The 16326-nt window shown below is 42.9% G+C and overlaps 1 protein-coding gene across 1 annotated transcript in view; it reads right to left on the reverse strand.

Moving 5' to 3' along the window:
• Positions 1–1370: 1370 nt before the first annotated feature.
• LOC116328214 (protein NLRC3-like) overlaps positions 1371–16326 on the reverse strand; it is a 187977-nt gene continuing 173021 nt past the window's right edge. Inside the window, exons 4-5 of the mRNA XM_039603822.1 lie at positions 12159–12303; positions 1371–1889 (exon numbers count right to left, since the gene is read on the reverse strand). Of these exons, the coding sequence (XP_039459756.1) occupies positions 1371–1889; positions 12159–12303 (664 nt within the window). The remainder of the gene's footprint in view (positions 1890–12158; positions 12304–16326) is intronic.

A 16326-nucleotide genomic window follows, 5' to 3' on the forward strand; every position in this document is an offset into this window, starting at 1 on the left:
TTCTCCCGGAAGAAGTCCCTTGTTCTGCGGGCATTGTGTACTGTAGCGTTGTCCTTTTGACAAACCCAGTCATTATTGCACAGATGAGGGCCCTCAGTCATGAGGGATGCTCTCTACAACATCTGGACATAGCCAGTGGCCGTTTGACGCCACTGCACCTCCTGAAGCTCCATTGTTCCACTGAAGGAAAAAGCACTGCAGACCATTATGGCGTCCCCTCCACTGTGGCGAATAGAAATCATCTCAGGTGGGATCTGCTTGTCATGCCAGTAACATTGGAAACCATCAGGACCATCAAGGTTAAATTTTTTCTCCTCAGAGAATAAAACTTTCTTCGACCTTTCAATGTCCCATATTTGGTGCTTGCAAAGTCCAAATGATCAGTTCTGTGGCGTTCAAGGAGATGAAGCCTTTGAAGGCATTTTTTTGTTTTTGAAGCCCTTCAGTCTCAGATGCCGTCTGATGGTTATGGGTCTGCAGTCGGTACCAGTAACATCTTTAATTTGGGTCGAGGATTGTCCAGTGTCTTGATGGACAGCCAATTGGATCCTCCGGCTCAGTGCTGGTGAAATTTTTTGGGTCTTCCAGTTGACTTTTTTTGTTCCATAACCCTCAGGATTATTTAAGATATTCCATATGACTGTCTTACTGCGTCCCACCTCAGCAGTGATGGTGGGCGAAAGACCCTGCTTATGCAGTTCAACAACCTAACCACACTACACCCAGATGAACACAAGTTCAAGTTGTTGGAACTTCCGATTAGTAGGTGACCTGCTCTACCACCTGAGCTACAGCCACCTCTAAAGAGTTCAAGGAGATATTAGTGACATCTGAGGTGTACACATTGATCTGATCAATATGGAAGTTAATGTTTATTTGATTAGATCAGTTTTTAAAAGCAGCTGTTTTTATAGAATGACAGAAACATGATAGATGCTGAATGTCTTTAATATTTGATACACTGAGTACTACTGGATGTCTACTTATTCAGCCATGATGGAAACATCCCATTAAGAAAGAGAAATCAAACATTTGGATTCATTTTATTGAGCTCAGACTTGTTGAAAATGCAGAGGAGCTGGTTGTGAACTGAGCTTCAGAGAAACACAACATACTGATATTCACTGTGAAGCTTTGAGTGGAAAAAGACAGAAAAACAACATGTGGATCCTGGAATAATGGGAGCTTCCATCTTTAAAGGACTGAAGAGGAAGAAGTTTACAAGGAATCATTTAGAAGAGTTTCAAACATCAACTGATTGAATCCATGAATCTGAAAACGTGTTTGTGAGTGAAAGAGACAGACATGTACAGACTGAACTATCTGTTCAACAGTCAGAGTGTTTCTCTAACAGGAGACACTCTTTACACTCAGCACAGGGACACTGAGGAACCAGGAGGCCAGACTCTAAACCCAGGATAAAGAGTTTGAGTGAATGTGGTGTTGAAGGTGTGGAGGTGGATCAGAGTGTCAGAGGAGACTCTGTAGAAGGACAGAGTGCCAGCAGGACAGTCCACATACACTGCTACTCTGTTAGAGACAGAGGAGGAGGAGGAGGAGGAGATGGCTGTGTCTCTGTTATTGTGACAGACACAAACAGGACCATCATTATAGCAGATCAGACTCCAGGACTGATCATTCCATCCAAACAAACAGTCATTACTGTCTCCTTTCCTTCTCATTGTTCTGTAACTCACTGATATATAAACCTCTCCTCTCCACTCGACCTCCCAGTAACAGCGACCAGTCAGACCATTTCTACACAGCAGCTGATGAAAAACATCAAATCTGTCTGGATGATCAGGATATGACTGAACCTCCTCCACACGTGTCACCTTCCTGTTGTTGTCAGACAGTTTGAGGTTTGTGTGTACTGTGTTTGTGTCGATTGTGAGTTGACAGGAATCTGATGGAGAGAACAAACACAATCCAGCTGCAGTTATTGATCCATCATCTGTTCATCGATTGACACTTTGATGATGACTCCTGACATCAGAGATGTGGATGAGTGATGTGACAGTTTGAAGATGGTTGAATGTGTGCTGCTTTGTTTTCATGAATCCCATTAAAAACACACTTACACTTCCTCAGACCTGGTCTCAACCATCGGACTCCAGCAGGCTCCACCCTGAAAGGAGTAGGGGGGTCAGACCAGCACAGTCTCTTTCATTCTATTCCATCAAAATAAAACAATAAATATTAAACTGTGACTGCTGTTGGTTAGCATACAAAATAATCAAATGAACAACAGCAGCATCACTGACTGTGGTAATACAAACTTAAATATGTAAAGAAGGCAGTTAACACTGATCCTTGAATATTTGATTTATATATACAAAGATTTAACTACATACACTTCAGTTTGGTATAAAAACTATTGTAGATCAATACATTTATTGACTAGTAATTACCTAAAAAAATAACTATCTCCCTATGTTCACATATTCCAATCAACACTTCAGGAAATATCTTAAGTCTGCGTGAACCATGTGACGATCCCGCTTTCTGAACCTCCGCAGACACAACTCTCCATACAACTCTGCTTGCTGAGTTCATGTAACCATGGTAACCATCCTCTCTGTCTCTTTGACAGACCATAGTCCCTCCTAATCGCTGCTAGCTAACAGCAAGCTAACAACACTATGCTAATTGTACAGCTGTGGATGATTAGCAGCAAAGCATATTTTGTCCAACAAAAATCACTCTGAGTTTAACTATAGGGTTCATTTGAAGTGTTCTCGGGGCTAAAGTTACTGTGGGACATCTCTTTGTGGCCATTAGCAGGGTTAACTGCTCTGGTTAGTGCCATTAGTGGCTAATGCTAATTTGAGATGAATTAGTGTTAGCAGCTAATGCTAAGTAGGCTGCTTTGCTCCACTCTGGATTTGTGCAACCACGATGTAGTCTGAAAAACTCTACATTCGCAGCTGAATGCACAATAAATGTGTTCTCAAGTACACATTTTTCTGTTATATTTATGTCATATTATCATATTTGTCTGCACCTGTGCTTTGCTCGCACCCGTCTCTTGTTTACAGGTAGCTCCCAGTGTATATACCGTCTTTTTTTCCTGTGCCTGCTTTGGATTTCTGTTTTATGAACTTCACTTCACTTCCTTCCTGCCTCTGTATCTTCCACCTGTGTCATCTCTCTAAATGTATTTATTTATTGTTTTCAGTTCCATTATTTTATAGTGTGTGTTGGCTTTTTAAAGCACATTATGACCTTTGTCTATGAAAAACACTGAAATACATAAATGCATTTGTGCAGGGCTGCTTGCCTTTAAATGTACAGAAAACATCTCCCTGTAGTCATCAGGTTCTACCACAGCTCTGATTATAAGACAATGATTTGTTTTCTTTTGATAAAGCTAGGCTAACAGTTTCCCCTGGTTCCAGTCTTTGTTTTAATCTGAATCTGGATCAGAGGAAGAAAAATATTTTTTCCCCAAAATACTGCACTTGTGGCGGTATGTAAAGATGACAGGAGAGGTCTCAGTGTCTCACTCCAACTTTATTAACTGACTCACCAGAACTCCAAATACAAAAAGTGCCAAAATCTCCCCCCCAACACTTCCCTTCTTCTTGGGTGTGAGTGGAGCCACCTGGTGGTCCGCCACACACTGTTAAATATACTGAGATGTCTACAAGTGGTGACTAAAATGTTCCTGGGTAAGTTTCCATCAGAGACCTTGTGCTTGGGGCTAATCGACCAGGACTGCAGAAGCTTCAAAAGTTGCCTTTGAATCCTCTGGTTTAAAGATTTCTTCAGCATTAAATTAATCCAGTGACAGTTGTCAGTATTTCCACTGCTGCACAGCAAACAGTAACTGCTCATAGTTCATTCAGAGAACTTCATTTTCAAATCATAAGCTACAACAGTACGAATGCTGCTACCACTAAATAACTTGGTTTAACGCAGTAACCTGAACCGTCCATCACACTGACCAATCACATTAGGACCCTCTTCCTCTGGGCTCTGCCCTCCAAACAGTCCAGAGTCATCTGATTTCTTTGAGCAGGATTAGAGAGTTTCGAGTGAGAGCGGGAATCTGCTGCACTGCTGAGGTCTACGCATGCAGGTTGTTGAATTACACACCAGGAATTTAATTGGGCTCCTGATTACCAAAACAAGAACAATTATTATAAAAGTTAATTTCACTATAAAAGGCTGGAATTTTAAAGAAAAAAAAACATGGAGTTCATCAAATGAAATATATCTGATTTTCTTTTTGTTTCCTCCTTGAGAGATGATCCAGTATAAATGTTTTCTTCTTTTTTTCAGGCTTTTTGTGACCAAAGTCAGATTCTGCCCATCACTTATCTAATTCAATTCACGCTTAAATGCACTGTGATCAGTTAATGTAGCTAATAATGTTGAGTTAGTGAGTTTCTATAAATCTACATTCTTCACACAACTGGACAAGAAGCAGATGTGATTCCAACAGACTGATGTTCAGAGTCCAGCTGTGGCTTTAACAGCCGGATGTTCAAAGTTTAACCCCGTAAGACTCAACCCATCACAAAATAGCCAGAAAATTCAGATTTTTTGGAAATGAGACTTTTACAGCTACAGGCCGGTGGCTCTGACATCCCAATTGATGAAGACCCTGGAGTGGCTGATCCTCGCTCAGCTTCGGCGCCTGGTGAGCTCATCACTGGACCCACTTCAGTTTGCCTACCAGCCTGGCATCGGAGCGGATGATGCCGTCATTCACCTCCTGCATCGTTCCCTCTCTCACCCGGAGACCACTGGGAGCACTGTGAGAATCATGTTCTTTGATTTCTCCAGTGCCTTCAACACCATTCTTCCCACGGTCCTGAAGGACAAGCTGGAGAACTCTGGAATGGACCATCACCTCACAACATGGATTTTGGACTACCTCACTGACCAACCACAGTATGTGAGAACTCAGGGCTGTGTGTTGGAGAGGGTCGTCTGCAGTACGGGGGCCCCACAGGAAACGGTTCTGGCTCCGTTCCTCTTCACCATCTACACTGCAGACTTCTCCCATAACTCCACCCAGTGCTTCCTGCAGAAGTTCTCTGACTCTGCAATAGTCGGCCTCATCACTGATGGGGACGACAAGGAGTACAGAGGACTGACTCAAGATTTGTGGACTGGTGCCAGCTGAACTACCTCCAGATCAACACTAGTAAAGCCAAGGAGCTGGTGGTAGACTTCCGCAGGCACAAACATCCTCCACTGCAACCACTGAACATCCAAGGTATGGACATCGAGGCTGTGGACAGCTACAGGTACCTTGGTGTTCATCTGAACAGCAAACTGGACTGGACTCATAACTCAGACGCCCTCTACAGGAAAGGGCAGAGCAGGCTGTACCTGCTGCAGAGACTCAGGTCATTTGGAGTGAAGGGCCCACTCCTGAAGACCTTCTATGACTCTGTGGTGGCCTCAGCCATCTTTTATGGTGTGGTCTCCTGGTGCAGCAACATCTCTGCTGGGGACAGGAAGAGACTGAACAGGCTGATCCGAAGGGCCAGCTCTGTTCTAGGATGCCCTCTGGACCCAGTGGAGGTGGTGAGTGACAGGAGAATGGTAGCTAAGCTGTCATCACTGTTGGACAACATCTCCCACCCCATGCAGGAGACTGTGACAGCACTGAGCAGCTCCTTCAGTGGCTGCGGCACCCACGGTGTGGGACGGAGAGATTTTGCAGGTCTTTCCTCCCCACTGCTGTCAGACTCCACAACAAAAATTTCAACTGATCAAACACACACATCCACACATGTGCAATAACACTAAGTGCAATACTCTTTCTGGCATTGTTGTATTTTTACTCATATTGTATATAGCATTTGTATTCTATTTTATTTGATTGTATATAGTATTTTATTTTATTTTTATTTTATTCTATTCTATTGTGTACAGTATCTTATATTATTCCAGTGTTTTTTTCTTCTAATTTTTCTATGCAACTTTGCACTGTCCTCTGCTGTAACAAAACAAATTTCCCGGACGTGGGACTAATAGAGGTTATCTTATTTTATCTTATTTTATCTTTATTAACCCTTAAAGCAAAATCCATCCATCCATTCGCTTCTGCTTATCCCTTTCAGGGTCATGGGGAGCACTGGAGCCTATCCAAGCTGTCATAGGGCTGGGTACACCCTGTATAGATCGCCAGTCTGTCGCAGGGCTAACACACAGAGACAGACTACCATTCGCGCTCATATTCACTCCCACATTCACACCTATGGGCAATTTGGATTAATCAATTAACCTATCCCCACAAACTGGCGGGGTCTTTCTGTGTGGAGTTTGCATGTTCTCCCCGTGTTTGTGTGGGTTCCCTCTGGGAACTCCGGCTTCCTCCCACAGTCCAAGACATGCAGTTTTAAAGCAAAATCCACTTTCTTTTTTTTTTTTTTTGGCTATATCATATTGTGTATAATATATTTTTATTATATATTTTTTGTATCACATTTAATACACTGGGCGTTTTTGGTAACTTTTTGTTAACAACAATGTTAATTTTAGACAAAAAAAAAACAGAGTTTTATCCATAACATTTTGAAATTATGGCAAGTATTGATCATGTTGATGAGATAGAGGTCTCAGAAACTCATGTAATAAATATGATACGAAGGGCATTATAGGGTTAATCATATCAACAGCTCATGGCAGGAAATGGAAAAGTGACTTAGAATCATCATTTCCATGAGCTTTTTTATATTCTCAGGTAAAGAGCCTGCACATGGTGTGTAGCTATGAATTATGGGACAGTATCTATGTCCTCTCGTTTCATAAAGGATGCTCGAGTGTCTCCTCTGCTAAAGGAGGTAATAAAGGAAGCATTGAAGCACCTTTAATTAGCATCTGGAGAATTCAAGCAGCTCTTATTGTTTTTCATGCTTCCTGTCCCTGCTTTGGATTTCTGTTTTATGGACTTTGTGTTTCCTGATGTCGGAGTTTTGTCTTTTGGCCACTAAAGGCTCCTTTTGTCACTTCATCACCTGCCACTGCATCTTTCACCTGTCCTCAATATTATTTCACCTTTCATACAGAGCATTTCAGGGTCAGGGTCCTGTGTATGAAGTCCATCTCCACCATCACTCCTCATCTCACTTACTGAGTTCAACCATGATAAATTTACTGTCTGTCCCATAGCCCTGCCTAAGGTCATCAAGCTTTTCAGTCTGTGCCCCTTTCTCATTTCTCACTTTGTACTCCTCCACTGCTCTCCTCACATCTTAGCCCCTCCCACCAAAGATGTGAGCAGAGGAGCCAAGGAAAGGACACAAGGAGAGAGGAGTCATGGAAACAGGTGTCTAACAAAATCAGATGTCCTCACTTTGAAGCCTTATTTTAAATGAATATGAAATGTGGCACAGCTGGAACATGAACAGTTTTGTTACAGCTCAACTACAGCTGGATTTTTATCATCTCAGATGCAACAATGCATTTTTATCAACACTCAGGTCCATATATATTTGGACAATGACACAAGTTTGTTTGTTTTTTACCTTTTTGCTGAAACCCAAAAGGTTGATTCTGTTCATGTGGACACAGCGATTTCAGTGGGACAAATGTTTCTTCACTCATCTAAGTGACTTCTTCAGTCTCAGAATGAAGAACCTGAGCTTTGGGATTTTCTCACCTGGATGACTGAGCATGCATCGAGATGTCTACTGAAACATATTCCAATTATAGTTATAGTTGAACATAATGTGGAAATGCACTACTTTCATTTGAAGATACCCACATTCAAATTGAATGAAGGGTTTAGGAGTTTCAGCTCTTTAACATGTGTCACCCTCTTTTTAAAAAGCCCCAAAATAATTGGACAACTGATTCAACAGCCATTTCATGGGCAGGTGAGGACAATACCTTCATTATGTCATTATCTATTAAGCAGATAAAAGGCAGGGGGTGAATTTGAGGTGTGTTGCTTGTATTTGAAACATTTTGCTGTAAACAGATAACATGCGGCCAAAGTAGCTCCCCATGCAGGTGAATCAAGCTATCATTAAGCTGCAACAGGAAAAAAAAAAAGCCATCCAAGATCTGAACTGTGGCAAGATCTGAAAACTGCTGTTCACAAACGCTGTCCATCTAATCTGACTGAGCTGGAGCTGTTTTGCAAAGAAGAATGGGCAAAGATTTCAGTCTGTAGATGTGCAAAGCTGGTAGGGACATACTCTAAAAGACTGGCAGCTGGAATTGCAGCAAAAGGTGGTTCTACAAAGTATTGACTCAGGGGGCTGAATAATTACGCACACCCTACTTTTCAGTCATTTATTTGTAAAAAATGTTTGGAATCATGTATGATTTTCATTCCACTTCTCACGTGTACACCACTTTGTATTGGTCTTTCACGTGGAATTCCAATAAAATTGGAGCTATCCCTATCCCTTCGGTGCCAGCTGAGAGCTCAAGGCTGGAGCCAACAAAACTCCCTGATAACGACTGTGTTTAGACTGTTCCTCCCACTCTATGCAAGGCCACCTGGGTTGGCTGGAAGACTGTTTACTTAGCCTGGCAGGGCGAAGGACACTGCCTCAGCTGAACTCTGGACACGCACACACATACACACACACTGATATGCACACACTCATCCCCCCTCCCTTTCCAAACACCTTCGATGCTTGTTTCCTGCGGGGGAACACGGCGGGTCTGAGCCCGCGCTGGAATGGTAGCGCTGGGCAGGGCAGCTGCTGTGCTCACTTCGGATTACTCCTCACCCCCCACCCAACCCTGTGGCTTGTCATGTCCTTCACAATGTTGTACTGTGGACATGTATGTGCTTTTTGTGCAGAGGAGTTTTTTTGTTTCCTGTTCTCATGCTGTCCTACCATGGGAGCACAACATGAGTAGAGGTCTCTTTTTTTCCTCGTGTACTTTCCCATTGTAATGTACATTTCAGTGGGTTTTTTTCTGTAACGCTACTGATCTCCGACTTGTATCCCCATGTAATGTCTGTGCTGTGTGTAAGGTCGGGGGGGTCCCATTTCACTGCAGGGCAACCTGCATGTGGCGAATGAAGCTTGGATTGATTGATTGATTGATTGATTGAAATTGATTCATGTTTGTGGCTGTAATGTGACAAAATGTGAAAAAGTTCAAGGGGGCCAAATACTTTTGCAAGCCACCGTAGTTATGACTTCATGAACTTCTTCACAAATAAAATTTTAATTTTTTTAAAAAAATTACCAATAATCATCCCACAGATGTAATATTATCTACAGCTACTCTTAGTACCATCGATGTTAAGTTAGACTCTTTTTTTCCAATTGATCTTTCTGAGTTAACTTCAATAATTACTTCCTCCAAACCATCAACGTGTCTTTTAGACCCCATTCCTACAAAACTGCTCAAAGAAGTCCTGCCATTAATTAATGCTTCAATCCGAAATATGATCAACCTATCTCTAATAATTGGCTATGTACCACAGGCCTTCAAGCTGGCTGTAGTTAAACCTTTACTTAAAAAGCCATCTCTAGACCCAGCAGTTTTAGCTAATTATAGGCCAATCTCCAACCTTCCTTTCATTTCAAAAATCCTTGAAAGAGTAGTTGTCAAACAGCTAACAGATCATCTGCAGAGGAATGGCTTATTTGAAGAGTTTCAGTCAGGTTTCAGAGCTCATCACAGCACAGAAACAGCTTTAGTGAAGGTTACAAATGATCTTCTTATGGCCTCTGACAGTGGACTCATCTCTGTGCTTGTCCTGCTAGACCTCAGTGCAACGTTCGATACTGTCGACCATAATCTTAGAAATATGGTATCTAACCAGATTCATACTCTGGATGGCATTACCTTGGCCTCCAGTAACACTGTGAGGAACCTTGGAGTCATTTTTGACCAGGACATGTCCTTCAGTGCACATATTAAACAAATATGTAAGACTGCTTTCTTCCATTTGTGCAACATCTCTAAAATTAGAAATATCCTGTCTCAGATTGACGCTGAAAAACTAGTTCATGCATTTATTACTTCCAGGCTGGACTAGTGCAATTCATTATTATCAGGATGCCCTAAAAACTGACTGAAAAGCCTTCAGTTAATCCAAAATGCTGCAGCATGAGTACTGACAGGGACTAGAAAGAGAGAGCATATTTCTCCTGTTTTGGCTTCTCTTCATTGGCTTCCTGTTAAATCCAGAATTGAATTCAAAATCCTGCTCCTCACATACAAGGTCTTAAATAATCAGGCCCCATCTTATCTTAATGACCTTGTAGTACCATATCACCCTATTAGAGCACTTCAATCTCGCACTGCAGGCCTACTTGTTGTTCCTAGAGTATTTAAAAGTAGAATGGGAGGCAGAGCCTTCAGTTTTCAGGCCCCTCTTCTGTGGAACCAGCTTCCAGTTTGGATTCGGGAAACAGACACTATCTCTACTTTCAAGATTAGGCTCAAATCTTTCCTTTTTGCTAAATGATATAGTTAGGGCTGGACCAGGTGACCCTGAATCCTCCCTTAGTTATGCTGCAATAGACGTAGGCTGCCGGGGGATTCCCATGATGCATTGAGTTTTTCCTTTCCAGTCACCTTTCTCACTCACTATGTGTTAATAGACCTCTCTGCATCGAATCATATCTGTTATTAATCTCTGTCTCTCTTCCACAGCATGTCTTTATCCTGTCTTCCTTCTCTCACCCCAACCGGTGGAAGCAGATGGCCCCGCCCCTCCCTGAGCCTGGTTCTGCTGGAGGTTTCTTTCTGTTAAAAGGGAGTTTTTCCTTCCCACTGTCGCCAAAGTGCTTGCTCATAGGGGGTCATATGATTGTTAGGGTTTTCTCTGTATGTATTATTGTAGGGTCTACCCTAAAAGATAAAGTGCCTTGAGGCAACTGTTATTGTGATTTGGCGCTTTATAAATAAAATTGAATTGAATTGAATTAATTTGAAAACCTATCTGATCTTAACCCAAATGAGCATTTCACTTGTTGTGTCATGGTCCTGGGTCTTTGACCCAGTGTTTTGAGTTTATTGTTATTATTTTCCAGTTTCTGCTCTTTTGTATTTCTTCTTAGGGTTTGAGTTTTGTGTTTAGTGTTTCTGTCATCCCTACCTGTGTCTTTCCTCTGTGTCTTGTTCGTGTCCCCGAGTTGGTATTGTGAAACAGTCTGTGAGTTTCCTGTTTTACTTTGTAGGTTTGTGTCTCGTTATGCCCATTAGTTCCAGCTGTGTCCTCTCCTGTGTGCCATTTCCTAATTACCTGGTGTGTGTATTTATACTGCGTGTCTGCCTGTTCTCCTCGTCGCGTCGCCTGTGTTTCTCTGTGAATCTTCTGTGTACTTAGCATCATTCCATGTTTCACGGTGTCTCTCTGCTCCTCGCCCCGTGTCCTCCTTTTGTGTTAGTTTTCCCAGTTTAGGTTTATGTTCGGTTCTGCCCACACCTTGGTTATTGTTCACTGTAAATAAAATTCACTTCACTGTAAATAAAACTCACTTGCACCTCCACTGTCTGGTATTTGGATCCTCCTTTCTCACCTCCACACGACTGCTGTCCCAGTCGTGACATGTTGAAGACTAAACTTTGGACAGGAAGGCCCACAAACAAACAGCAACTTAAAGCCGCTGCAGTACAGGCCTGGCAAAGCATTAAAAAGGCGGAAACCAGCATCTGCTGATGTCGATGAGTTCAAGACTTCAGGCTGTCATTGGCCAGCAAAGCGTTTTCAACCAAGTACAGTAGAACCCCGACTTACGAATACCCGATTTAACGAAAATTTCAAGTTACGAAGGCACTTAACTGCAATATTTCTGCCCATGTTACAGCAAAATGCCTGCGTAATGAAATCTGCTGGCTCTGATTGGCTGAGCATCTGAGTTTTTTCATTTAAAATTCACTGTGGTAATCAAAATTATAATATGTTGTCTCTGTCCAAATATTTATGGACCTAACTGTAGGTCTACGTTCAATTAATTTCTTAACATGACTTATCAGTTATCATTAATGTTCCTGCAAACAGACTCCTTGGAGACCCCCTACATAAATATCCATGTACTATCCAGCTAGACTAGTGTGACTGTCCCTGAAAATATTCCTGCATGTGTGATTGTTCATGTCTCATCTGCAGGAAACAAACAGGAAGTGAGGGAAGGACACAGGAAATGTTTCCAGCTCTTCCTCCTCTATCAGACATTCTCTCCATACCTGAGAGTGTCCAGTCTCCAGCCTGGATCCTTCAGTCCAGCCGACAGCAGCTTCATTCCTGAATCTCCTGGATGATTGTAGCTCAGGTCCAGCTCTCTCAGATGGGAGGGGTTGGAGCTCAGAGCTGAGGCCAGAGAAGTACAGCCTTCCTCTGTGATCAGACAGCCTGACAGACTGCAGACACACAAAACAACAATCCATCTGTCAACAATCATTTTCTCTTTGTCACATACAATAACATCTATCCATTTACATCCATTCAATTTAATTTATCTTTATTCATAATTGACAATTCCCAACAGACAACAACAGTCATCTCAAGATGTTTAACAGTGAAAGGTAACACCCTACAACATTTGAGAGAAAGCCCCAACCATTAGACAATCAACTTTGAGCAGCACTTGGTGATGGGGTGAAGGAAGAACTCCTTTTTTTAAAAGATCCTACCAGTGAAAACAGGCTCCAGGAGGACTGGTTACAACTCAACTCAAATCAACTTTATTTATATAGAACATTTAAAAGACATCAGGTGGCAGTCAAAGTGCTGAAAAGATGGGCGGAATTGGACCCCTACTGACCAAACATAGAAAGCACAAAATATCACACTGGGAAGACAGATCGGAGAGAAAATACACAACATCAGAGACGGGATGAGAAAAAAGAACTCTACTCAAACTGAGCTCCCATGGGAGGGCAGTTTGTGGACAGTACAAAAACCCCACCTCAGCACAAAAGCACATGAATCTTCACATCTTGCACCATGTAAAAGAACGTGACATGGAACAGGGGAGGGTAAGGTGCGGAATGAACCGATGTAGACAACAGCCATCCTGTCCTGCAGCCATGAACAATGGCTCTGAACGCAGACCCGCCGTCTGCATTGGATAGGTAACAAGCATCAGAGGTGTTTGGAATGGGGGAGGGTGGGTGAGTGTATGTCTGTGTCAGTGTACATGGGTATGTATGCATGTGTGTGTGTATCCTGTGTGTATCAACTGAGAGAGAGTGTCATTTCACCCAGTGAAAGTCAACAGTCCTCCAACCAACACAGATGTCCTTGAAAGATGTGGGCAGAGAGTCAAAATAGTCCCGTTATCAGGGAGAATTTTGTTGTTCCAGCCAGCCTTGGGGCGTTCCAGCTGGCGACGAGGGGTAGCCGCATAAGAGAAATGGTGGTTGAAGGTTTTGTCCGAACAAACTGTATTCCAGTTTCACAGTTTGATCTAATGTCCATCACTGGTCACCAGGTCTGTCAAATTCCTGTTGAAGAGCCGTGAGCTTCTCCAAGATCTTATCGATGTTGCGTTCAGTAACCACAGTCTGGATACTCACGACTGTCCCCATCGCTTTGATCATAGCGGTCAGCCTTGTGGGGTTTTGAACAGCTGTAGCCACTTTCTTCAATCTTCGATAAAGCAGGGAAAGAGCCAGCTCCAATCAGCAAGAACCCTGTCATCATGGTTCCGAATAGGTAGATATCTTCGATGTCCTCAATCGACAGTCCCACCGGGCACACCACGCACCACTTGTTCCACCCATCCATCGTATATCCGGCAGGAAACATCCCTCCAGGACAATCAGGCTCTCCCGAACCCAGGCTTCTCGTCAAGAAAAGTGCGTCAATTGCGTTAAGGGACCAGTTGATCAAATCCATAATTCTTTAGGTTTTAGAGAACAAGGCTGAGAGACTCTTTGAGGGTTAGAGTTAGACAAGACTAGACAAAAGACAGGAGAAGCCAAGCAGGAAAGATAAGGGAGGGAGAGGGAGAAAGACCATCTCCATCAAGAGCCAAACGAGATGTTACAGGGTAACAGGTTATAGGGTGAGGGGAAAGAGAAGAGATGAGCTCAGAGAGACCAAAAACAAAACACAAACTAAGGAGAGAGAAGACAAAAGTTAAGGACATGCAGTAGTGACATATAAAAGCATCAGAAGTGAAAAGAGGGGAATGGAGAAGAAAGCAGAGCATCATGGGAAGTCCACCAACAGCCTGAGCCTATAGCAGCATAACTAAGGGGTGGTTCAGGGTCAGCTGATCCAGCTCGAACTATAAGCTTTATCAAAAAGGAAAGTTTGAAGCTGATCTTCAAAGTAGAGAGGGTGTCTGTCTCCTGAACTCAAACTGGGAACTGCTTCCACACCAAGTCCAACACAGCCAGGCTTTCTTTGCTGCTTTGACAAAACCTCAAATCCCTGATGATAATTCTCTGTTAACCCAGGCTTTCTGCTTCAGGATCTGTGCACACTCACAGAACAAGGAGACCTTTAAACATCATTTCACTAAATGGATGGACTGAGCTCAGCCTACAGATGAACTGGTGCCAGAGATCATAAAGAACATGAGACAGTCAAATTCAACACTTTAGATGGAAATATGAGATTAATGCTGCAGACAATCATGAATCTGCTGAATACATGAACATCAAGAATGCAGCTGCACTTTAGAGCTCTAAAACTGGAACTGACACATATTTAAACACTACATGTTACTCAGTACATTCAGTTCTAACACTCGCCCACAGTCCAACAAAGGAAACATGGAGATCACATCAGTTTGTCACCAAAGTCTAATTATTAAGGCAACTAACCTGTTATTATCATGCAGAACATTTTCAGATTCATGTTGTACAGCAGTGGGACATTTGAAATAAAGTCAGTACACTCAGCACAGATAGTGCAAGAAATATGATGCTGCTGCCAGACGTCTGCCTTTGAACCGGGCATTTGCTCGGTGGGCCGAGGATTTTTTTTTTTTTTCATAACGGTATAAACAGTGAAAGGCGGTGGATTGGCCAGATGCTGGCCGGTGTGTAAAAATAACTCAGTTGTTTGGTGGTGGCTATGGCGGACCTTCCACAGATTCAGTAACATTAGCAAGTGGTGGAGGCCAGCAGGTGGATGAGAGAAAGGGGAGGCAAGAGGAGAGACCCGAGGCAGCCGCCGGCACCGGTCCGAGTGTCAGGTGAACTGAACTTCAGGTAAGAAGTTATGACCTGCAGTCTATCTGGGTCAGATATAAACCAACTTTAGGTGTAGTTTATTTTAGTTATGCTGACTTTTTCATACTGCATACTAGCTAGCATGACGGAGTTTCTATAGAGCTGGGTGGGTGCTATGATGTTACTGATAGTCCAACCGTCCCGTAAAAAGACGGAATCATCTCGTATTCAGAGAAAATATTACGCATTTCGTATTGACCTGAAAAGGAACACAGTTTGTCCCGTACTTCAGGTAGAATGAAAAAAGACACAACGCTGGAGTTATTCTGTCGTTACGCTGCACAGCTGCCTTTCCTCCTCTCATTCTCTCCCCCTCTCTCTCTTGTTGCTACTAGAGATGGACCGATCCGATATTACGTATCGGTCCGATACTGACCTAAATTACTGAATCAGATATCGGAGGGAAATAAAAAATGTAATCCGATCCATTAAGTATCACAAAAGCACCTCAGAAAACTTGTGACATGGCGTAACTCAGCTCATAACCTTAGCATGTCGGAGCAGTATGCATCACGCGATCGAGTGGCTGTGGTGTGCGAGACCTGTCGGTGGTCTGGTTGAGCATTTGGAGCCTCGCTACCAACCCGGCATTTCATCTCCGAGAAAGTTATCCCAGAGAGAAGTAAAGCAAATGTCTAAGTTCATCTCTGAATGTTTGTAAAGCATTCCCACGTTAAGCTTAACAACCGATACATGGAGAAACTGCCTCTCTCTCCCTCCCTCTCCTGCTGCTACTTCAATCATGAAACTGATCAATGATCAGCTGATCTGCTTTTCTGTCGCTAGTCCGTCACTCTTGTTTGTTTATCGCCCACTTTGCACCAGAAAGAGGAAACCAGCGGCTGAACAACAGCAGCACGTTTAAGCTTGATAAGCTGCTGTTAGAATTTATTTAATATTACTTTCTAGACCAGGATCCTTTTCTACGTCGCTGACGGCTGGTAACTGTGCAGTGGCGGATCTATATAATATATATATTATATATATATAATATAGGAGGGGGCTAAGCACACAACCCTGTGGCGTACCTGTGTTTAGGATGAGTGATGAGGAGGTGTGCTTAACAACTCTCACCACCTGGGGCCTGTTTGTGAGGAAGTTTAGAATCCATCTGCAGATTGGTGTTCCCAGCCCAAGGTCGACGAGCTTCGTGGCAAGTTTTGAGGGGATGATGGTGTTAAATGCCGAGCTGTAGTC

Source organism: Oreochromis aureus, linkage group 3, assembly GCF_013358895.1.
Source record: "Oreochromis aureus strain Israel breed Guangdong linkage group 3, ZZ_aureus, whole genome shotgun sequence".
NCBI classification, from domain to species: domain Eukaryota; kingdom Metazoa; phylum Chordata; class Actinopteri; order Cichliformes; family Cichlidae; genus Oreochromis; species Oreochromis aureus.